The 24,763-nt window shown below is 40.1% G+C and overlaps 1 protein-coding gene across 4 annotated transcripts in view; it reads left to right on the forward strand.

Annotated features, from left to right (window-relative positions):
• NALCN (sodium leak channel, non-selective) overlaps positions 1–24,763 on the forward strand; it is a 217,496-nt gene that overhangs the window by 23,668 nt on the left and 169,065 nt on the right. For 3 of the 4 annotated variants that reach the window (XM_085215561.1, XM_085215560.1, XM_085215562.1), the window contains exons 4-6: positions 4,945–5,028; positions 13,350–13,489; positions 14,155–14,283. In XM_085215561.1, the coding sequence (XP_085071687.1) occupies positions 4,945–5,028; positions 13,350–13,489; positions 14,155–14,283 (353 nt within the window). The remainder of the gene's footprint in view (positions 1–4,944; positions 5,029–13,349; positions 13,490–14,154; positions 14,284–24,763) is intronic. The other variant, XM_085215563.1, reaches the window with a different exon arrangement.

Raw genomic sequence — 24,763 nt, forward strand, 5'->3', positions numbered from 1 at the left:
TAAATTATCATTTCCTCTATTCCTTCTTTTCCTTCTATTTACTCCTCTGTATTTATGCTGCTCCTAAAATGCCAGTAAATGTCAGCTTCCACTTGTTAATGCTTATTTGTAGTGCTACATGGAATAGCCCACATGAAGATATGAAAAATTTGCTCTGAGATGTTGATGTGCTTTATTTATCACCACAACAGGCAGGATCAGCAACCATGGCAGAACAAGCTAGCTGGTTGTTCCCAGGCTTGCTTAGGCATCATATTTGTGCCCCCTTTCAGCTACCCTGTTTGTCTGAGGCTGGGTGAATAAGATTCACCTAACAATAGATCCAAGACAGCAGATCTGCTTTCTGGAGCAGATGATGATAAATCTGATTACCATCAGAGCAAATGTCACACCACCTTTTTTATTTCACTTTCCCACAGAGGCACCTGGAAGAGGTGGGAGGAAAGAATTCTGAGAACAGGTTGTAGTAAAAAATGAGAGAGAAAAAGAAATTCCCTGAGGCACAGGGAGGCAGAGGAGGCTTTTCACTTGCAGTGATTTGTTGCTTATCCTGCAGCGTTCCTGAGAAGCGAGGCAGAAATGACCTACGTGACAGACTGCACTATCATCCAGTTAAGCTGTGTGCTTTACCACTGAGTTACTGGAATTGCTTAACAAAATTAGCAGACAGAATCAATCTTCTAGCATACTACCTTTATGCAATTCAGATGTTGATTTTATTTTGTCTTTGGCAAGGTTGATATCAAAATAAACTTGAATTAAAAACCAGTAGTCTAATGAGTCTTCCCTTCTGTTAGACACTAGACTGTTCTCAGGACGTGACTTCCTCAAGTGAGATATGGCTCCAGGCTGTGGTTCCATCTGTATTTTATACTGGCTCACATTTCTGATGAATTAGGTCTTATAAGTGTAGGCTTTTTTGTGAGTGTGTGTAACTGGTCCTGAGGGCACATAATAATGTCAATTGCTGGTTTATCTGTAATATGATGGCTATGACTGAAAAAGTGTTATCATTCTGCATCTCAGTACTGTCATAAGGGTGTTAGTATACCAAGTGAAAATCAAAAATGAAGAAATGAGTAACATGTTGTACTCTGTTATTGTAATGATGATGGTATTAGAGAAAAAAGGATGAGATAAGGAGAGTATAGGGAAGAGTTTGGGGCCTGTTTTCAAATATGCGAAGGAACACTAAGATCTTATGCTGAATTTGAGGTATTCTTTCTTAGTTACAGCTGTATCACCATGGCAGGATTAACATGTTCTTTCAGGGCAGAGAATATTGCAATTAAGACTGTTATGGCTGTTCTTTTGGAATATCAAATTCCAGATTAATTCAGATGAGCATCACTGAGAGCGAAGCAGCCCTCTGATCCATTCCACATGGACTGTTTACCAAGAATGCCATTTCCTTCATTTTGTACTAGTCTGGCAGTGGTGCTGGCCTGGAATAAATAAGTGCCGAGGGAGAAGATTAAAGGGCTATTAGGAGAAACTGGAGAGACCAGGAGTGATGCTTGCAAAACAATGAATAGAGAGTTAATGAAGAAAAGATTTATCCATTTAGCTAAGCTATATTGCGACTTTGACCTTCACATTTTTTATTTTATTTATTTATTTATTTTTTAAGGACTAGCATTAACTGCACTGTCAGAAGCAAAGGATTTTGTTGTCTATGTAAACTGTATGTCTGCTGGAGAAACTTTCTGTGCTTGCTGTGTACATTAAAGAATTCAATGTCCACTGCAGACAATAGAGAGTCAGCAACTTTAATAGCTTTGTGAGTTTGGGATTAAGCCTCAGCATGAGGTTTTAGTCTACAGTACTAATCCTTCATCTTTTGTAGATGTTTAGACCACATTTCAAAAACTTATGAACAGTAATGTTAATGATATAGAATAGTGCATTCACAATAAAATGATAACTTCATTAATAATTCTCCATTTCCAACAGACATCATGGAAAAAAAGATGAGGGGTTAACAATTCACAGTGCTTTAACTGCTTTAAGTAAAAAAGTAACTGCTTGTATTTAATCACACGCATTTGTATTCTTTTCCATTTGTGAGAACAGAATGCTATTCACTTAATGAGCATTTGAACCTGGAGCTTTGTTAAAAGCTGGAATAGAGGGAATGAAACTCACTGCTCAGTGCTATCAATATGTGAACATTAGTCTGTGTTAAATCTGAATTAGATTTTTTGTGGAAAGTCAGTATCCAGGTTCATATTAAAAAGAATATTCTGTTTTTCACATTAAGCAGGATGTGATCCTGCCTTAAAAATTCCTCCAATCTCTAATAACATCCCCCATACACAGTATATACACTTTTAAAGATTTCCCACCATGCCCACTGCCATCCATCGACAAGTGTGAAAACAATTTAGTCAAGATATGCAAAGCAGATAGGTCCAGCAACTCCCCAGAGTGAGTAGTCTCTGTGAATGTAGTCCAGGTGGCCAGTGAACCCCTCCCCTTACTGGAAGGATGTGCTGATACGTAGAAGCAGTATGAGTGGTGAGAAAGCTGAAAGGGGTCATGACATTCTCTTCTGTAAGGAAAAGGATCAGAGCTGATGCAATCATGCCATGTGTATTGTGGAGAGTAAAAGCAATTTCTAAAAAAAGATTTAGCTTTTTGTAAGTACTTGTGGGATTATTCAGAGGAGAGTGAATACAGGAACTCCTGTACAAGCTCATGCTCAAATCTATATAGCACAACTCATGGAAAACTTCTTGCTTAGAGAAATGGTGCTAAGGAGATGAAAGGTGAGCTTTTCAGCTAGAGAAAGACCAATCATCGTCATTGTTCATAGGTACAATTGAAGGCTGCTTGTTGAAATGCCACTGGAGATTTGTTTAGTGAGTGGGAACAGGGATAAGTGGTATCTGCCTCATAATTACTGAGCATAACAGCTGAAACAGCTGTCTGTTTTGCCTTGAATGAAGATTTTCTTAGTTCAGACTTTACTGTGGAACCAGGTCTACTTTCTTCAGAAGGGACAGGTCAAAATTATGATGCAGAGGTTCTTGTTTGGTTCTTGACTTGCAAATTTCCTGATTTGCAGTAGTCCTTGTTCAGGAGCGATTCAGGTTGGATATCAGGAAAAGGCTCTTCATCAGAGAGTGGTCAGGCCCTGGAACAGGCTCCCCTAGGTAGTGGTCATGACACAGAGCTTGCTGGAGGCCAAGGAGCCTTTGAGAAATATGGTCTGATTTTTGGGTGGTCCTATGTTTTGGGTGGTCCAGGAGTTGGACTCAATGATCTGTATGGGTCCCTTCCAACCTGGGATATTATATGATCCCGTGATACTATGATTCTCATAGTTAGTAGGTTGAGGACTTAAAGATGATTATGAGTTAGAAAATATCCTGACTGAAAAAGAGTGTTGAGGTTTTCTGCACTTTATTTTTAATTTGAAAATCACTTACTGCATTACCCTTATATTCTTCTTCTGTTTGCTTCTGCCCTAAATAATTTTTGCAACTGAAATAAAACTTCAAAAAGCCCACAAACATTTTATTTCTATTTACACAATACATCTTGCTGTCACCTACTGCAAGGAATGATAAATCCTCTCCAGGATAGTGTATGACATTGAAAATATTATATTAAAACAAAACTACTTGTCTGTGCTTTTTGAAATGATGAAAATGCTGAGTCGTTTAAAAACAAGTACAGATCAAATGAAATAGCTATCACTGAGATAAGAAACAATGCATATCAAGCCAGGAATCACATTTCTGTCAAAATTCAGTCCAGTAATGTTTTCAAGATTTCTGAGAACTGACAATTATTTTCATTCAGTTATATCTGTGACAAGTGGATGCATAACACTGTAACTGGAGGAACACTTAAACAGAAGAAAAGGAACCAGAGGATGTTTAAGGCAGAGGAGGGTACATTCAATCCGTTGTGAGAAAGTTCATTCGGAAAGGGATAATTTTTACGTACCCTCCCAATATCTCTGCATACATTTTTGTTCCAAGATAGCATAAAACTGAGTTATCCACATTTCTTAGGTCTAGTTTTGTCTGGTCTTTGTTCCAGCAAGCTGCATCTATCTACATGCATTTGATCTCCAACTTCTTCTGTGTTCCATGAGCTACCACAGAATTCTCTAACCTTCAGATATAATCTCCTTAATAAATGATGTTTTGTTTTGTTTTTGTTTTTCCCGTACAACGGTTGAAATAAAGTATGAGCCATTAGCAGTGTTATGTTGTGTTATGTTGTGCAGGGTGTATATTTCATGTCTTTGGGAATGGCATGGAATGTGGGGATACCCAACTGTGCGAACTGGAGCATTAATAGAGTGCAATAGGAAGGAACCGAGCTTTGCTGCAGCCTTCTCTATGCTGCCTTTTAGGAGTGGTCTCTGGATTAGACCATTGCCAAACCCAAGCTAAAGTATTATTTTAGAGAGCTGGTTGAAGGAAGTCTAAAACAGAGCCTGTGAACAGATAGGAAAGCATACACGTGACCAAGGATGCAGTGCTCAGTTTTCTTTCCTAAGTCTCTTTTATTCAGTAGTGCAGAGGTATACTCTGAATACCTCTGTGCTAGACAGTCAATGGAAGTGCCAATAATATAGGAGTTAGAAGTTTCACCATACAGTGTATTATCAAAGCTTAAGAAAGAATCGTGAGTTTGAGATGATGAGGAGTTGCTCAGGAAATGTCTGAAACAACTGGAAAGCCTATGTTGTATCAAGATGCAAGTATCGTACTATGGTCAGAACAGTGTTCATTTTTGTGTATATTCTTTTTTCAATTACATCAGGGTATAAATAACAGGCCTCTTAAGAAGTTCTTTTTGACTCAAGCTGAGGAGATGTGCTGCACAAGAATGAAACTACCAGAGATGGGTTCTTTTTTCCAGCTACATTTGTTTATGATATCCTGACAATCAAATAACCTCTTAGCTTTTATTTCTGTCTTGTAGGGGGATAGCTCCTATGTAAAGGATCGTTGGTGTGTGTTTGATGGATTCATGGTCTTTTGTCTTTGGGTGTCCCTGGTTTTACAGGTAATTATTTCACTTACCTTTTTCAATAAAAAGTTCCTTAATCATGAAAAATATATGGCATAAACAAGTAATTATGAGTTCTGGAAGTATAATTCTATGTGGATCAAGCTGTTTTTTAATAATATGCCAAATTCATTAGCATTTTGATTACACTTTGTGGCATATCTATAGTAGCAATTTAGTTTATCTGTTAGTATTTATCCTGTTTATTTATTTATTTATTTTTGCCATGTAGAAGTTAGACATTAATCTGAAGCTTGTAACTGTAAACTGTCTGCATAGTGAAAAGGAGAGGGGGGTAACTATAGAGACCCATTTGTCCGTTACTCTTTTTGACTGTTATGCTGATCTCCTTCCATTGTACTTAGAAAGATGCAATGGTGGCTAGCTTAGGCAACAAAAGGGAGACTGATTCGCATGGTAGACATTTACCATGATCTTGGCATGCTGATAAGGTAAGTGGAGGGGTTTCATGTAATATGGGCCACAGGTAACAAAACCTTTTACAGAATGGAAGATAAAGCCCAATGGAAAAAAATTAGTAGTAAATACAATTGGAAAGAATGTGTTAAATTTTCATAAGGTAATGAACTTGGACATATTGCAAAAAAAGTCATGAACTGTTAAGGTACAGGTGAAATTGTGTCCCAGTTGGTAGACCTTAACCTTAGCCATTTTTGGAGTAAGAACAAATCAAGGACTGTGAGGGTAGGCCTATAATGATACAAGGACTGTTACAAGTTCCATTGCAATTGACATTTGGCAAAATGTATCCACTTTTGAAAAGTTAAAGATAGACATTGCCATTTTCTACTTCATATACACAGAAAGCATTGGTGTACTATGGACACGTATAGAATGAAAATTGGTCATTACAGATACGCATCAGAGATAGCTCAGCCTGTGCTGAACTATCAGGTTCTGCCTCCATTTTCTTAACACTTTTAGCAAATATTAAATTAAGTAGTAACTCTCAGAATGAGAAATGAGGGTAAAGACAAGACATTTTTACTGATTCATTCTAAAGGAGATGCTTCTTCTGGAGGCACTCCTAACCCATCAAAGTGTTAAGGAAATGGTTCCCTGTCTTGAAGCTTGACTGAGAAATCTGTGTCCTAAGTAGAACATATGCAAGTTCATGCTTCTGGAGTTAAAAGAAGAACCTGTAAGCATACTGGAATATGTAAGGCAATCTGGATAAATCTACTTTTATATCATAGTAAAAGCCTTAATGGTGTGCATCGTTAACAGGTAACTAACTTTCATACTGGAAAGTGTAAATCATTCACTTCTAACAAAAGAGATATAGGACTAGCACACATGCATGCTGTCATGGTTTCATGATTTTTCATTATCGGTATTCCACATCATAACATCATGCAATGTACTGGGGGTTTGACTGCTGATGCTCAAGTTCCGGGTGCCTGTCCAGCGGAGAAGAGCAGCTACGTTTCCCCAGGGGGCTTTGCGGTCAGCGAGGAGATATAACTCCCGGCAAGGTCACCTGATGCTCTCTTCTTTGCCTGCGCTGCTTCGCTTGCGCTTCTCTGCCTGCGCTGCTTCGCTTGCGCTTCTCTGCCTGCGCTGCTTCGCTTGCGCTTCTCTGCCTGCGCTTCTCGCCTGCGCTTCTCTGCCTGCGCTTCTCATCTCAGCGTTGTGGTAAGGCCGATCCACTATCAATTTCACATTCTCTCTCCTTACAAAATTCTGTTGATACCATATTTAGTAAATTACTTTGTTTTACCTCAGATTGTTGCCACTGTTTTCAATTATTTCGGGGTCCCTTATTTTCTTTTTTTCCGGGGGCGCGGATCCGCGGATCCCTCCGCCCTTCTAGTCACGGAACCGGGCCGAACCAGCCCGTAAACCGTTGACATTCTTGGTGGAGAATGCGGGCAACAGTTGCTTTTTAGCTTTTTGAACAAATCTCTCTCTCCGCTCTCAGACAGCTTCATTGGGAAAGTTTATCTGTTTCACCAGTACTGTCTGAAAGCGTGACCTTGAAAAGTCCAGGCGGACGGCCAATACTCTAGGATATTTGTAAACTTTGAGCCTTGCTATCTTGTTTCTGTAAAAGAAAAAAAAAGAGAAAAAATGCTTTCTCTACTGAAACTGCCTTTTAAGGGGCTGCATGCCACTGTCTCTTCTTTCTTAATGCTAAAAACATACTGGGCCTTAATTAAGTTCACCACTTTGCTCTATGGAGCAATAGGTATATATAGCCAATTGAAAACATGGATGGAAATAACTATGTGGCATCTGCATATTATGTGGCATACCATTCCAGAGGGAGCTGCTAATTTTACAGGGTTGGGGATTTTTAAGCAGGTTTCCAGCCTCTCCTTTGAATTCTTTATGCGGATTTTCAATGCTCACCTGATCACGTTATTAATCTCCGTGAATGTACTGCTCACCATTTCACTTATTATTAGTATTTATTATATTTTGAGGAAGTCTGCCCCAAAACCAGTAAATACTGAGTGGCAGGGAATGTGGAGAGGCCTGGGTGAGACTTTAGAGAGATGGAAATCTTCGGTGTCATGGAACTTTACTCCAGAACACCTGAAAGACCCTGAAAATTTAAACAGATATTTGAGACAGGAATGTCGTGGCTCAGGAAGATCTGAGGAGGCCCAAATTGTTTGGGGCCTGGCTAATGCTTACCGGGCCTTATTCAATACTATCCTGGAGAGGGAGAGAGTTTGTGAAATTGAAAAGGAGAGTCTCAGGGAAACAGTGCAAAAAGAGCGAGAGAGTCTCCTGGTCGAGAGAAACAGCCTCCAATCTGAGAGAGATGCCCTCCGAATTGAGAGAGACTCCCTGCAATCCAAACTCAACAGTCTTCAATCTCAACAAGACACCCTCCAATCTGAGCTAGATACTCTCATAATCGAACGAGACAGGCTCCGAGCTGAACTGGAGGATGAGAGCATTGGAACTGACCAACCTGATCAACTACAGGAAGCACCACAATTGATGTCACTTGCCCCTGTAAGAGGACGGAAAATGAAACGAATCTCGACTCAGTTAGAAGAGAAGAAAGAAGAGGAGAGAGGTCCAGAGGAGTGGCTCCAAGATCCACAAGAAGCACCCCTAAGTCCAGGGGAGGGGCCCTCAGTAAGACCACGGTCACCGGCGCCAATGAGGGCAACAAGAAGTCCCGAAAGAGTAAGAGGTGAGCAAGATATCGTTACCATTGTTGATCGATCTCTGAAAATGAATGAAATTCGAAGTCTGAGAAAAGACTTTTCACGTCACCCAAATGAGCCTATTGCCACTTGGTTACTTCGATGTTGGGACAATGGGGCCAACAGTGTGTGGCTGGATAGTAGAGAAGCTCGCCAACTGGGTGGCGTTGCTAGGGACTCAGCCATTGACAGAGGTATTAGTACATGCCAGAACCAGGCCTTTACCCTCTGGAAGCGGATGTTGTTAGCTGTAAAAGAAAGATACCCCTTCAAAGATGATCTGATGCCTGAGAAAAAGAAATGGGCTGATATGGAAGAAGGCATCTGTTATTTAAGAGAATATGCTGTGGTGGAAATGCTACATAGCCCCGATTTCATTCCTGACGAGCCAGACCAAGAGCATGATCCCGAGAGAGTCAGGTGTACACCAAACATGTGGCGTACATTCACAAAGACCGCACCAGAAAGGTACGCCAGCACATTTGCAGCAATGTATGGCAGAGGGGAAAGAAGACCCCTTATAAGTGAATTGGTTAATAAACTTCAAGACTTTGAGTTACATTTAAGCCCTCTGCGAGCTTGTGTTTCAGCCATTACAAAGGTAGCTGAAAAGCTGGACAGAATGGAAAACAAACAAGAAGATATAATAGACAAACTATCAACCGTGCCTGAAGCTGATAAATCCATGGAGGTAACAGATACATCAAATGGGGACCAGAATCCCCAAAACAGCCTATTGGAGGGGCTGATCAACTTGATTTCCTCCCAGCCGGTGGCATCTAATGTCTCAGCTATCAAAAGAAGACGTTCTCCTGCTCGAGCAAGTGACAACAGTAAGACCACATCACGTTTTGCCTTGTGGCATTACCTACGTGACCATGGAGAAGATATGAAGGAGTGGCATAAACAACCTACTCCTGTACTTCAAGCACGGGTAAGAGAGTTACAAGACAAATCAACCACCAAGGTGAACTTCTCTAAAAAGGTGATTGCTCCAGTTGCTGCAGACAGTGAAGGTAACAAATAGAGGGGCCCTGCCCCCAGCCAGGGGGGGAAAGGGATAATAGAGTTTATTGGACTGTGTGGATTAGATGGCCTGGCACATCAGAATCACGAAAATATAAGGCCCTGGTGGATACTGGTGCACAGTGCACTCTAATGCCCTCGAGTCACCAAGGGACAAAATCAATTTATATTCATGGGGTGACTGGAGGTTCCCAAGAGCTAACTATGTTGGAGGCCGAAATCAGCCTCACTGGTAAAGACTGGCAAAAACACCCTATTGTGACTGGCCCAGGGGCTCCATGCATACTTGGTATTGATTACCTCAGAAGGGGATATTTTAAGGATCCCAAAGGGTATCGATGGGCCTTTGGAATAGCTGCTGTAGACACAGAAGGTGTTAAGCAGTTGTCTATTTTGCCTGGCCTGTCAGAAGATCCATCTGCCGTGGGGTTGCTACGAGTGAAAGAGCAACAAGTACCGATTGCTACAAAAACAGTGCACAGACGGCAGTACCGCACCAACAGGGATTCCTTGCTCCCCATTCAGAAGCTGATTCACCAACTAGAGAATCAGGGAGTGATTAGCAAGACTCACTCACCTTTTAACAGCCCCATATGGCCAGTGCGTAAAGCCAGTGGAGAATGGAGGCTGACGGTGGACTACCGTGGCCTGAATGAAGTCACACCCCCATTGAGTGCTGCTGTGCCAGATATGTTAGAACTCCAATATGAATTGGAGTCAAAGGCAGCCAAATGGTACGCCACCATTGATATTGCTAACGCCTTTTTCTCCATTCCTTTGACCAAAGAATCTAGGCCACAGTTTGCTTTCACCTGGAGGGGCATTCAGTATACCTGGAATCGTTTGCCCCAGGGGTGGAAACATAGCCCAACCATTTGCCATGGGTTGATCCAAGCTGCACTGGAACAGGGAGGTGCTCCTGAGCACTTACAGTATATTGATGACATCATCGTGTGGGGCAACACAGCAAAGGAAGTTTTTGAGAAAGGAGAGCAAATAATCCAGATCCTTCTGCGTGCTGGTTTCGCTATTAAGCGAAGCAAAGTGAAAGGGCCTGCCCAGGAAATTCAGTTCCTAGGTATAAAGTGGCAAGATGGCCGTCGTCACATCCCAACAGATGTGATCAACAAAATCAGTGCCATGTCTCCACCCACTAATAAGAAAGAGACACAATCGTTCCTGGGTGTAGTGGGTTTTTGGAGAATGCATGTTCCAAACTACAGCCTCATTGTAAGCCCCCTTTATCAGGTGACACGGAAGAAGAATGATTTTATGTGGGGTCCTGAGCAGCAGCAGGCTTTTGAGCAGATTAAACAAGAGATAGCCCGTGCCGTGGCCCTGGGGCCAGTACGGATGGAACAGGATGCGAAGAACATCCTCTACACTGCTGCTGGAGAGAAAGGTCCCACTTGGAGTTTGTGGCAAAGAGCCTCAGGAGAGACTCGAGGCCGACCCCTGGGATTCTGGAGTCGGGCGTACAGAGGGTCTGAAGAGTGCTACACTCCAACTGAGAAGGAGATCTTAGCCGCGTATGAGGGGGTTCGGGCTGCTTCTGAAGTAATCGGTACAGAAACACAGCTCCTTCTGGCACCTCGACTGCCAGTGCTGAACTGGATGTTCAAGGGAAAGGGTCCCTCCACCCATCATGCTACTGATGCCACTTGGAGTAAGTGGATTGCGCTGATTACGCAGCGAGCGCGGATGGGGAATCTCAACCGTCCAGGAATCCTAGAGGTGATCATGGACTGGCCTGAAGGCAAAAAGTTTGGAACACCGCCAGCAGAAGAGATATCACGTGCTAAAGAGGCCCCACCATACAATGAACTACCCGAAAATGAGAAGACATATGCCCTATTCACAGATGGATCGTGTTGTATTGTGGGGAAACACCGTAGATGGAAAGCCGCTGTGTGGAGCCCCACACGACAAGTTGCAGAGGCCACTGAAGGAAAAGGAGAATCGAGCCAATTTGCAGAGGTAAAGGCTGTCCAACTGGCCTTGGATGTTGCTGAACGGGAGAGGTGGCCAATGCTTTATGTTTACACTGACTCGTGGATGGTGGCAAATGCTCTATGGGGGTGGTTACAGCAGTGGGAGCAAAACAACTGGCAAAGAAAGGGTAAACCTATTTGGGCTGCTGACCTGTGGAAAGATATTGCTGCCCGAATAAAGAATATGGTTATAAAGGTGCGTCACGTAGATGCCCATGTGCCCAAGAATAGGGCTACTGAAGAGCAGCAAAATAACCATCAGGTAGACAGAGCTGCCAGAATTGAGGTGGCCCAAATAGATCTGGACTGGCAGAACAAGGGTGAATTATTTCTAGCCCGATGGGCCCATGAGACCTCAGGCCATCAAGGGAGAGATGCGACATATAAGTGGGCTAGAGACCGAGGGGTGGATTTAACTATGGATGCTATTGCGCAAATCATTCACGACTGTGACACGTGTGCCACAATTAAACAAGCCAAGAGAATGAAACCTCTCTGGGAGGAAGGGCGATGGCAAAAGTACAAATATGGGGAGGCATGGCAGGTTGATTATATCACCTTGCCACGATCTCGTAATGGTAAGCGTTATGTGCTCACCATGGTGGAGGCAACAACTGGGTGGCTTGAAACCTATGCAGTACCCCACGCTACCGCCCGAAATACCATACTAGGTCTTGAGACACAAGTCCTGTGGCGACATGGTACCCCAGAAAGAATTGAGTCAGATAATGGGACTCATTTTAAAAATTCTCTTGTAGGTACCTGGGCTAAAGGTCATGGTATTGAGTGGATTTACCATATTCCCTACCATGCACCGGCCTCAGGTAAGATTGAACGATACAATGGGTTGTTAAAAACTATGCTGAAAGCAATGGGAGGCGGTACATTTAAGCACTGGGAGAAGCATTTGGCAGAAGCCACCTGGTTAGTCAATACCAGAGGATCTATCAATCGTGGTGGTCCAACCCAGTCCAGCTCCCTACATACCGTAGAGGGAGATAAAGTCCCTGTTGTACATGTAAAGAATATGTTGGGAAAGGCAGTTTGGGTTATTCCAGCCTCTGAGAAGGACAAACCTCTTCGTGGAACTGTTTTTGCCCAGGGACCTGGGTCCACTTGGTGGGTGATGCAGGAAAACGGGGATGTTCAATGTGTACCGCAAGGGAACTTGATGTTGAGGGAGTGCAGTCAGTAATTCCTAGTGCGTGTGTTTATATTTTGTTTGTCTATATTAAGCATGATGTAGTGATGTGGAATAAGGGGTGGAATGTCATGGTTTCATGATTTTTCATTATCGGTATTCCACATCATAACATCATGCAATGTACTGGGGGTTTGACTGCTGATGCTCAAGTTCCGGGTGCCTGTCCAGCGGAGAAGAGCAGCTACGTTTCCCCAGGGGGCTTTGCGGTCAGCGAGGAGATATAACTCCCGGCAAGGTCACCTGATGCTCTCTTCTTTGCCTGCGCTGCTTCGCTTGCGCTTCTCTGCCTGCGCTGCTTCGCTTGCGCTTCTCTGCCTGCGCTGCTTCGCTTGCGCTTCTCTGCCTGCGCTTCTCGCCTGCGCTTCTCTGCCTGCGCTTCTCATCTCAGCGTTGTGGTAAGGCCGATCCACTATCAATTTCACATTCTCTCTCCTTACAAAATTCTGTTGATACCATATTTAGTAAATTACTTTGTTTTACCTCAGATTGTTGCCACTGTTTTCAATTATTTCGGGGTCCCTTATTTTCTTTTTTTCCGGGGGCGCGGATCCGCGGATCCCTCCGCCCTTCTAGTCACGGAACCGGGCCGAACCAGCCCGTAAACCGTTGACACATGCAACTAACACAAACTTACACGCTGTTCTTGAGTACTTTGAGATAGAAGCATTATAAACATAGGCGGAGTATATTGAGTATTTTTCAGTTTTCACTGTGGTAACTCAGAAATGGGTTAAAGATTTTACTAATATGTTTCTTTTCAAAAACATGTTTAAAATGAACCAGAAAATGAATCAAGAGAAGACTGAACAATTAAAATAAAAATCATGTATAGTTTTTAGTTCTAAGCGTTTACATGGATACCAAGAGGAACAGGACAGGTTTATCAAGACAAAATAAATTATTTTTTTGTAGGTGTTTGAAATTGCTGAAATAGTTGATCAGATGTCACCTTGGGGCATGTTGCGGATTCCACGACCACTCATCATGATTCGAGCATTCCGGATATATTTTCGTTTTGAGCTACCAAGAACTAGGATAACAAATATCCTAAAGTAAGTAAGGTGGTTATCTAAAGAACAACAGACTTAGAAGACTGAAAATGCAGCTGAGAGAATGATGCTTAATGTATATAGTCTTCCTGAGTTTTATTTCTGGGCAAAAAAAAGGAATTACCAAGTTTTCTATAAAATAATAATACCAAATATTTAGATAAATCTTAATGCATTTTGCTAATAATTTTAGCTAGTGATTTTCAACCAGTTGAAACAAATTCTCTTTGATTAATATGACAGAACAGTAATAAAGTTGTAATGTTATGTGTGTAAGTGTTTCGCTATATGTATACAGATACATGCAAGCATACACACGAATATATTCTATAAAATTTGTAATAGTGAAAGTCATAGTAATGTGAAAGGGTTCTCTTATTTATTTGATATAAGCTTTCTTTCATCATCTCATCTGTGTAATTAGTTAGATACTATTTTACAAAAGCTAATTTCCATATTTTATTTACTTTTATTCTTCCTTCTGTATATTGTTTTAACTTAGGGGTTTAGAAAAATTGTAGCTTCATTTTCTAGCTCTGGCACATAGCAAGAGATCAGTTCTAAGGGCAAATTTTCTGTGGGATGAAATGCTGCTCTCTGTGTGAGCATATTTCTATTCTACAGTTTTTCAGAGATGGCTTCATTGTGCTGTTCCTTTCTTTTGCCAGGCGTTCTGGAGAGCAAATCTGGAGCGTTTCAATTTTCCTTCTCTTCTTTCTTCTCCTATATGGAATCCTGGGGGTGCAGATGTTTGGAACTTTTACATACCATTGTGTGACCGATGACACACAGCCAGGGTGAGTTGTCCTGGGCAGGTATAATGTGGGACTGTTCATCCAGTGGATATGAATAATTTCAGTTAGCATAAATGGATGTAAATGTATGTAAAATGGTATTAAAATAAATTCCCCAGGATAAATTTGGGATACAAAAATGTTATGAATTACAAAAAAAGTGCAAAGTTTAAAGAAGATTACAAATTAAGGCATTGAGTGGCAGGCTGTTTGAGGGGCAGTGTGTAGGGGTGCATGTGGCTAGAGTGTAAGTGAGAGATCAGGGGAGGCTCTAGGACGAGCATTGCTGCCTGTGGCTGAGTCAAATCACTAATGTTTTTCATCAGCTCTCGCTATGTTCTCCTATCTTTTCCCAGAACGTATGTGTATGGGTCAAGACCTAAAGTAACGAGCAAACCTATCCACAGAATCTCACAGTCTTTTTAGAATGGCATGTCACTGAGACCTGATAATTAGATGTAAAGCTGAAAAGCCTTTCTACCCACCCTTTGGATTACACATTATACTATTCTCGTGATCAAGTGTACACCACATTTTTGATTCAGTATATACTTAAGATTAATTTGAAGCACAGTATAGCCCTTTCTTGCTGGGATGACCCATAACATTACACTTCTACAAATGTATCTTGGATATATGCTTGGCCATCATTTTGGGTTTCTATTGAATCTATATTTTTATTGTTGGTGGTGGTTCTCCTGTTTTTTGGGTAAGGAAACATTAGCTCTGGAGTTGAAGCTTTGCTTTGGTCAAAATGGAATCCTTTTATTTCTGTATTGAATTTGTCAAAACATAAATAGAATAGACACTATAAGAAAAGCAAAACATTGCTTAATTTGCTACCGTGATGAATAAAAAGTCAAACTACTGCAAAATGGCATGTTAAAGATTTTTCTAAAATAGGGCCTATAAGCTATGAAATTTAAAATGAGATTATTAAAAGCAGCAGATCAAAAAAGGTTACAAAATTACTTCAGAATATAGTAGACATTACACGGTGTTTTGTTAAATGAAAGAGGTGTTTGAATTTTGGATATTTTCTTATTTATTTAGTCAATATTATAGAACGTGGCTGTTCTTCACCTAGGTAGTGAATGAGATATTTTATTCTAGCTTTATAGCATGGATTTTTTATTTTCCCACAGACAAGGAGGAAAAAAAAAATCTTTGTAAAAAATTTATTTTCAATAATGCAATCTATGTTTTGCCTATGTTGTTTAGGAAAGCAGGAAATGGGATAGGTAACACAGGGAAGATTGGGCATTATGTAATTACTTATATCAGTGGCTGTAGCCTCTCCTTGAATTCAGCTGAAAAAGATACAGCAGGACATTACAAGGTGTGTTTTCAATATAGATTAATGAATATATAATTTTAAGGTTTCCCATAAAAAAAAATCTCCAATTTCCTTCGCATCTAGTGGGATACTCTCTAAATACTGCATTACTGAAAAAAAAATAGTTAAGTGTTTATGGTTCAATTTTAGGTTGTTGAAAAGCTGAATTACAGGGAAAGGCTAAAAGGGTCAAATATCCAGTACATAAAATGAAAATAAAAACTTATCTGAAGTATGTTTAACTTGGAAAAGTCAAGTATACAAACTTAAGGAAATTTGAGACTTGAGGCTGAACATCAGTCCTTAATTTAATCAGTATCATCAAGCCTATTTTTTTTAGCTGTTCAACAGTTCGACATCCAATTTAATTTTTGAATATCTGAGACAGTAATCTTCTGAAAGTCACTAAATAACTTCTCTCTTATGCAAACCTAACTTGTAACTTTAAATGAGGTTGTGTGTGAGGACTACACTTACGCTGCAAACCTCTTTTTCCTTACAAGTGCTGCCTCATTTACTTTGACAAATGAAGGGTGCTCACACAATAAACAATATATGTATTTTTTTTCTCTTTGTCCTCTGAGCTTGTGCCTTACTTGTGACATACTCCTCATTCCTTCCCTGAAAATACTGATTTCTTTTTCTTATAATGTTCATCATTATGCCTTGAGAATACTTACATATATCTGACTGTTTTTCATTTCTGAAGAATGCAGAGCAGCAGCACTGGGTGAAATTATTCTGTCCTCTCCTTGCATAGGTCATGGCTGACCCTACCAGAACTGCCTGCAGAGATTGTAATAACTAACTTGGATTGGGAAAATAGAAATCAAGAATGTAGTAACAGTCATACTTCCAAAAGAGGACAAGTTGGAGGCTGACACTTGTCCAGATTGTAGTTAAGAAAGAAGGCAGCATGCAGCTTGAATCAAGGGAAGTTTGCTAGCTCTGATGTAGTAGAGCACATAAGCCTAGACAAATCTGGCATCTGTTTCTCTACTTTATAATCAGGTTTCAACATACTTTCCAAACTGGAATCTATCTGTTTGTTTGTGTCTCTACCTGCGGTAATTCTGTTCCAAGCCATGGAGAGTGGCTAACGTTGACTGTACTTGGCATTAAGTAACTTAAGAGACTAAAGTGCATCTTCTAATGAGCCACAGCTGTAATACTCAGTATTCTGAAAGCCAGATCCAAGACTTCTAAGACAGTCTTAGGAAATGAAAAGCACACAGTTGTGGCCACCTTTAAGTACTTTAATTTGGGGTGATTTACTTTTTACTAAGCAGAATTCTTTGGCAAAAAGCAAGGATAAAATCTTATTATGGAGGTCAAGACTAAACTATTTCAGAAATCACTCTTAGTAAGTGTACTGCCTTCTGAATTACTATAATAAAGGAGATAAGTGTCTTATGAAAATGACATCTTAAAATCTTGATTTTCTCCCCTGTTTGAAAGGACATGGCAGCCACATCAGACGCTCATTGCCTCTTTGACTGCTGCAAGTTCTTTTATCTTTCCATACTTCTTGACACCCACACTCCCTGACCTCCTGTCTCTCCACCTCCTCAGTGATTTTCTAATGTTAACTCAGACAAACTGAAATATTGAAATGAGCTTACTGTGGTCTGAGTTTTTCATTCCATCTTATTCCATCTGTGAAATCAGCAAAATCTGACTTCCTTCTAAAGGTTGAAAAGTTGAGTTTTTGTTGCTGTTGTTGTTGTTTGATAACTCTTTTTTTTCTCTCATTCGTATAATCTTTTTTTTTTATTTTGCCAGACTTCCTTTTCCCCATGGGGAACGCTGCTTCTTCCCAGGCAATTTTCTAATTCAGTATTCCCTTATGATTATTACTTATCTTTTTAAAACTCTGCTGTCATACCTTTTTCCTGATGATTTCTCTGACTGCTATAACTTTTTTTTTTTTTAAGTCGGTAAGTGGTATAACGCATGGACTTCCTCATTATAGATCTTCTTTATTTGCTTGAAAGACATAGTTTGGTTGTAATGTAATGTATTTATAGACAACTATCTAAATTAGTGAATACATTATAAACTGCTTGACACATTCTTTTGTTTCTTCTGAAATTATTTTCTAAGAAGTGAACAATATGAGGAAAGTAGGCTGTGTTCCCACATCTCCTTTGATTGATTCTTGGGCACCTCCAGTGTACAAAAGTTACTTCCACCAGGACAGAAGCAATTTTTTTTTCTCTTGTGAGAGAGGTTTATATATCTTCATGCACATGCTACTGAGCGTTTTGTTGTTTTGTTTTTTTTTTTTTAATTATTATTTTTAATTTTGTTACTAAGACATGTTTGGCTACATACAAGTTCTTTTGCACAGCAGAATTAAATTATATGTATTCCACAGCAGAAAATTTTACTTCTGTAGCTTCTTTAGAGCTTCCCCCCAGCCAAAGGGAGGTTAGCATGGCTAAGGGCCATAAAATATCATAATTGCCTAATTCTGTATACTCACTCTTTAAGGTTCTGTGTTTATGCTTTCAGTAGAGTGTAGACTGAGTATTTCTGTCTGCCTTATCACCATGGCAGTCAATTTAAAATCCTTCTTGGGAAATTTTCTTGTTCTTCACTTTAAGTAATAACTGCCCTGGAAAACGTGAGAAAAACAATTACCAAGCAACAGAAAGATCTAAGAAATGTTGGCCATCTTTCACTCTATCTATGGATAGGTCCCTTAAAATGTCAGCAAATAGATTCAGAATTGCTAGAGTTGAAAGCTAATCACAATACCTAATAAAAGAAATAAATATAATTAAAAAGAACAAAAGGGATTTGAGATAGTAAGTATGAGTAACTGGGTTTCAGAATGATGGAAGAAATCCAAGGCCATCTTTGAAGAACCAATATAATAAGACTTCTTTAAGAGGATGGATTAATTCATTGATGCCAGTTAAGCAAAAAGCACCCTTTATTTTGTTTGGAATTAATTCAGAATCTCTGCAATAGTGATATGTCTCTGGTATTTCCTTGGGGAAAACAAAAATGGAAGAAATCCTGCTTTTTCCAGTCCAGATGCTATTTAGAACCTATCCAAAATCAAGAAAAATACAGCATCAGACTAAAAAACAAGTAATTCTATCCAGATGGAATCTTATAAAAGAGTGAAGAAAGGTGATAAGGTGACAGCCCTTTTAGAAGTCAAGGGAAGAGGTCTTCATCCTCATTTCCAGAGTATAGATAATTTCTGAGTATAAATCCTGATTTTCTCTAGAACTGTTAGAAACACAGTTATCCAAAGCAGTTGGACTGTTGATTTCTTTCACATAGGCTTCCCAATACTTCTTATTGTCCAACTCTACTTTGAGTAAGGAGACATTTTAACAAATTTCTAAGAAGGAGAACTAAATAGTCCCAGCTCTCGGTGGCTCAGTAGTGGCATATGCTTACTCATATTAAATTTGAGGAGATTCTGTTTATACAGTTTTAGTTCCAGTGGAGACATTGGATTTCTGCTCAGGCTTCCATCTTCATGGGATTCCTCTCCTCTGGTTGATAAGTAGTCCTTTGCGGTAAGGTGGAGCGGATTTTGTATAATATTGTGAAATTGACTGACTATAAATGTGAGTCACATGTAGCCACAGCTCTTCTTTGCAATAGGGAAAGTTCTGTGTGTATCTGCAAGGTTTTTCCCTTGAATTGCCATGCTGATTTAGAGCCTAGAGATTACTGAACTTTCCACAGGAAAACTGTAGGCGCAGAGGGAACTTAATGACAATTTTCTAGTACTTGGTGTGGCTACAAAGTGGTTGGAGGCTCTCATCACAAAGAAACACGTGGATGGAACAAAGGGCAATGAGTACAGGGTACACCAAAAGAGGCTTCTTGAGATAACAAAGAAATATTTTACAGCAAGGACAGTCAAACACTGGGTCATAGTGAAACACAGTGGAGCTTTTAGACATGCAGCTGAAAAGGATAATAATCTCATCTAGGCTTACTTGGACCATATTTTGAGGGCCCTTCCAACCTAGTCTATGATTCTATGATTTATATATCAAGAGGAAGCCAGACAAGTAATGTAGAAGTCTGTGGATATACTGATATTCAGAGGTTAGATGGCAGTTATCACTGAATGGTACATCTATCTTAGTCTGGAAGTGCTGTGAAGAAGGGTCACTTCTGGGTATTCAAGCAGTTATAGGAAATAGTAAGAAAAAGGTTCTAAAAGAGACTCCAGATCTTGTTCTGTGAGCAAACTATCCCACATGTTTTGAGAACCAATTAACTATATTATTTTCAGGTTTTTTTACTGAAAATACAGTTTTCTGAAAGCTGAATATGAATTAAATCCTGTCTTAACAATTTGGATTACTGAAGTTATGGGGGTCTGGAAATAGTCATCCTGAGATACGTATGAGCAAACTGAAGTTATCACAGCTATTTTATTATTTCCAAGAATCTGGGGATCATGACTGAGGAACTGGAAGACAGAAGAATAGCAGAAGTTTAAAAAGGAAGAAAAGATAAGAGACAGAGCAAGGCAGCCAGGGAATTTCATTTTATTTAGTTGGAATATCAGTAGGTTTACCTTTTATACCTAAAAGAATTCTGTAGTAAATAAGCACACAAGAATTTGTAAGCAGCTGGAAGGTAACAAGGAAATGAGAAATAGCTAACACTGATTTGTCAAGAATAAACTATGTCAAACCAGATAATTCTCATCTGTGACAGGGTAACAGATGTGAATTGACAAGAGTGAATGTCATATATCTTTATTTTAGGAATGTTTTTTAACAATCTCATAGGACAATTTTTTAAGCTGACAGATGAAACATTTAAGGTGAAAATAATCATAGAATAGGTGGAAGATGTCTTGGAAAACATTCCCAGTGAATTCATATTAATGGCTCACTGTCACAACGGAAGGAATTGTCAAATGGGGGTTCATATAAGCCCATTTTGTGCCATTTGGAATTTTCATTAATATCCTGGATGATTACAAATAAAGTATACTTAAAGCACTGAAGATGACATGCAGCTGGGAGAGACTGCAGACATATTGGAAGACAAGGTTAAAATAAAAATGATCTTGAGAAATTTAAGACATGGTCAGATTGGATATTAGGAAAATTTTCTTCTTGAAAAGAGTGGTGAGACATTAGAACATATTGACCAGGGAAGTGGTAGAGTCACCATGCCTGTACGTCTTCAGGATACATGTAGATGTGGTAATGAGGGACAAGGTTAGCAGGCATGGTGGGGATGGGTTGACAGTTGGACTGGATGATCTTAGTGGTCTTTTCTAATCTTAATGATTCTATAACAATACTGAATGAAAGTCAACAGGGACAGCATACAGTGTTTGGGAAAAATGATGAATACAACACTGTGAGGTGTCCTTCAGAAAGTGACTTGAGTGAACAGTTGAGAAATAGAGATCAATAGAATTGTGCTTTGTAAAAAATTATAAGTTGTAGTATCAGACTATGTAAGAATTGTTTGAAGAGAGTCTAAAGGTGGTTGCCTTGGGAAAACCAAAAATAGTCTGGGACAGGGATATATATATCATGTTATGTCCGGCCCTATATTTCTACAATTTTCTGTGATTTTTGATGTAAAAAAGTTGAATATCCTTATCCATGGAATCCTAAGCACTATTTGTCTTTGCTACAACTCTTTTAAAGGGGATTACATTGAAAGCTGGAAGGATTGGATGCAGGAGTGGAGCAATTGTGTGTTAGGGCAGAAGTGAGAGAATGGCTTGCTGCATCTAGCTGTTTTCACTCTCTTTGTGTATAACTAAGCTTGGGATGTGAGTGCTCTTGGATATTCATTTAATTTTTCATTATACTCAGTGAACCATGTTGTTTGCCATTCATACAAATACATTACATTCCTTTTTTTTTTTTTTTTTGCAGCACTTAAAATACTGATCTGTCTATCCCTGCTGTAGCAGGCTCTGCTGGGCTCACAGATGCCTAATTTGCCCAACTCTCATCACAGTTTAGCAGTTTACCATCCATCCAGACCCTTCTATCTCCATGTCTGTATCACTTCCCCCCTAGCTTGTCTCAAACGGGTAGTGGTTAATGTAGTTAAGTCCAGTATTAAAACTGCAATTTAGCTCAAATTCCTGTACACTTTCTGCCTGACAGGTTAATGAGAAGAGCTCTTCAGCTAGTAGTTGCAGAAAAAGCTTTGGTTATAGACTGTCAGCATTTAGTTTTCTTAATCTAGATAAACTTGTATGCTTGAATGGTAGATCAACATAGGCGTTAACATTTGGATTTCTTGGACTCTCAGGAGCATTGCAGATTCCATATTCTTAAAATTATTTGACTTTACTGGGAGTCTGCAACCACATATTTTCATGATACTGTTCTCTCTAATGCTGTCAGTGAAGCACTCCCAGCAGCTAAAGCAGTGATCGAATTTGTCCCATAATACTTCCCATCAGCCTGGCAATGCTATAAAACCAAGAGATCACACTGTTTTTTCCTGGTAGAATGTCCAATTCCATCATTAAATGCCTAATAGTGTCCATTTGGGGTTAGCAGACCAGTGCTGAAAGTTTGTTCTGGGGTGCTTGGTGCTAGCAGCCTTCTTCTTTTGCTGTGCCAAGATTCCCAGCTCTTTGCCCCTTCAGATGGCACATTAGTCACAGAACTGTGTATGTGCATTTGATGAAGGCATCCTGTGTGTATTATTCACACTTCACAAGAAAAGCTGTAGGAAGGAATTTGTGTTGCATATAGTTCAGATTTGGAGTCATTTGGCAGTATTGTTTAGTGATGTTGACAATTACCCTGTCTGATGGCTAAGGTGGAAGCTCCCAGGAGTAATGATCTGGAGCTAGGTAAATATACAAATGCTGCCTCGCTGCAGGTATAGAATCATAAAATTGTTTGGGTTGGAAGGGACCTTAAAGATCATCTAGTTCCAACCCCCCTGCTATAGTCAGGGCCACCTCCCCCTAAACCAGGTTCCTCAAAGCTCCATCCAGCCTGGCCTTGAATGCCTACAGGGAGGAAGCATCCACATCCTCCCTGGAAAGCCTGTTCTGGCATCTCTCTATACTTCCTCATAATTTCTTCCTCATATCTAGTCTAAATCTATCCTCTTCCAATTTAGAGCCATTTCTGCTTGTCCTGTCACTATAAGCTCTTATAAAATGTCCCTTCCCAACTTTTCTGTAGACCCCCTTCAGGTACTGGAAGGCTGTTTGCTATAATGTCCCCCCAAAGCCTTTTCTTCTTCAAGCTGAAGAGCCCCAACCCTCTCAGCTTGTTTCTATAGGGAAAGGTGCTCCAGCTCTCTAATAATCTTCATGGCCCTCCTCTGGATCCTCACCAACAGCTCCAGTCCTTCTTGTGTTGGGGGACCCAGGACTGGACACAGTACTCCAGAAGAGGTCTCACAAGAGCAGAGTAGAGGGGCAGAATCATCTCCCTGGACCTGCTGGTCATGCTTCTTTTGATGCAGCCCAGGATACAGTTAGCCTTCTGTGGTACAAGCTCATGTTGAGTCATCAACTGGCACCCCCAAATTTTTCTCCTCAGAGCTGTTCTCAAGCCATTCTCTGCCTAACCTGTATTTGTGCTTGGGGATTGTCCTAATCCAGGTTCAGGACTTTTCACTTGGCCTTGTTGAACTTCATGAGGTGGGCATGGGTTCACTTCTAGCCTATCCAGGTCCATCTGGATCCCTTCCCTCTAGCATGTCAAGTGCTCTATTCAGCTTGTTGTCATCTTCAAACTTGCTGAGGGTGCACTTGATCCTACTGTCCACGTTGCCTACAAAACTGTTAAATAGCACTAGTCCCAACATCCATCCCTGAGGAACGCCACTCATAACCAGCCTCCATTTGGTCACTGAGCCATTGAATGCAACTCTCTGAGTGCGACCATCCAGCAAATTCCTTATCCAGTGAGTAATCCATCCATCAAAACCTTTTTTCTCCAATTTGACAACCAGGATACCATGCAGAGCAGTACCAAATGCTTTACACAAGTCCAAGCAGATGACATTAGTTGCTCATGTGGCTCTGCTGCAGTGAGTAACAGGTCATAGTGCTTGTGAGCTTTGACGCACAAAAATCACAAAAATTAAATTTAGGCATACAATTTTCATATTCTACGTGTCTTTCCCCTGTATCTGGGAAACAGCTACTAAGAAGATATTTAACCAGGTAAGTTTGATATGCAAACGTAGGTGTTTTTTTAAGTGATTCTGAATGTATTTTAAAGTAAAAATGGATCTAGTCTTCTTCTTAGATTTTTTCATACATTTCAATCCATGCCCATGCAATTTAAAAGAGTACTGAGTTGCTTTTACTTTCTTTTTACTTTCTCTGTGGAAGGACTTCACTGAATTTTAATAGACACTGTAGATAACATATAAGTAATGATACTCCTTGGTGAAATGGAGATTCATGCAAGCTAGCTAGATTTGTTTTTGACTCTTCCTTTCTATTTCCTGTGTTTTAGTACTAATAGTAACGGTCTTCATTGTTGTGTGAATTTCATTCATTCATTTTGTTTTAGTTCTTAAGTCTTACATTAGCATACATATCTTGCAGTTGCTATTAGACTCAGCTCCCTCCTGAATGATTGTAGCAGTCACAAAAATGAGCTGCCATAGAGCTGTTATGCTGGATGACATTTGATAGAATTTCAGTGTAGTACTGTTCATAGTGGAAGAACAATTCCACACTGGAACATTTGTATTTTCTTTTCTGAGCCTTGCTTTCTTGTGGCTGGCTGTTCATTCCAACAGTCTGTAGGAAGGATTTCTTCTATTACTCATTTTTCTGTCTTCAGTGGCCTTGTTACTCTGAAGGGTAATGACAGACTGAATTGAATTATATTTATTTCCTCTAATTCTGATAACAAGTGATGAAACCAATGGACTGTCACATTTAAGTAGCTGCAGTCATTCCTGTTCTCCTTTGGTCAGTGACAGCATTGGCTTTGTATAGTGCAAGCTATCTGTCGTGAGTACCAAGTCATCTGGTTTTGATGTCAGCACCTGTGTTAGGAACCTAAATGCCTTGAATTCCCTTTCTGGCTCATGAAGAAAGCTGGTTCTGGAGTATGAGTGTTGTGGTTTAATCTGGCAGACAGCCGAGCACCATGCAACCATTTGTTCAGTCCCCCACAGTGGCGTGAAGGAGAGAAC

This window comes from Meleagris gallopavo, chromosome 1 (genome assembly GCF_905368555.1).
Source record: "Meleagris gallopavo chromosome 1, MGAL_WU_HG_1.1, whole genome shotgun sequence".
NCBI classification, from domain to species: Eukaryota; Metazoa; Chordata; class Aves; order Galliformes; family Phasianidae; genus Meleagris; species Meleagris gallopavo.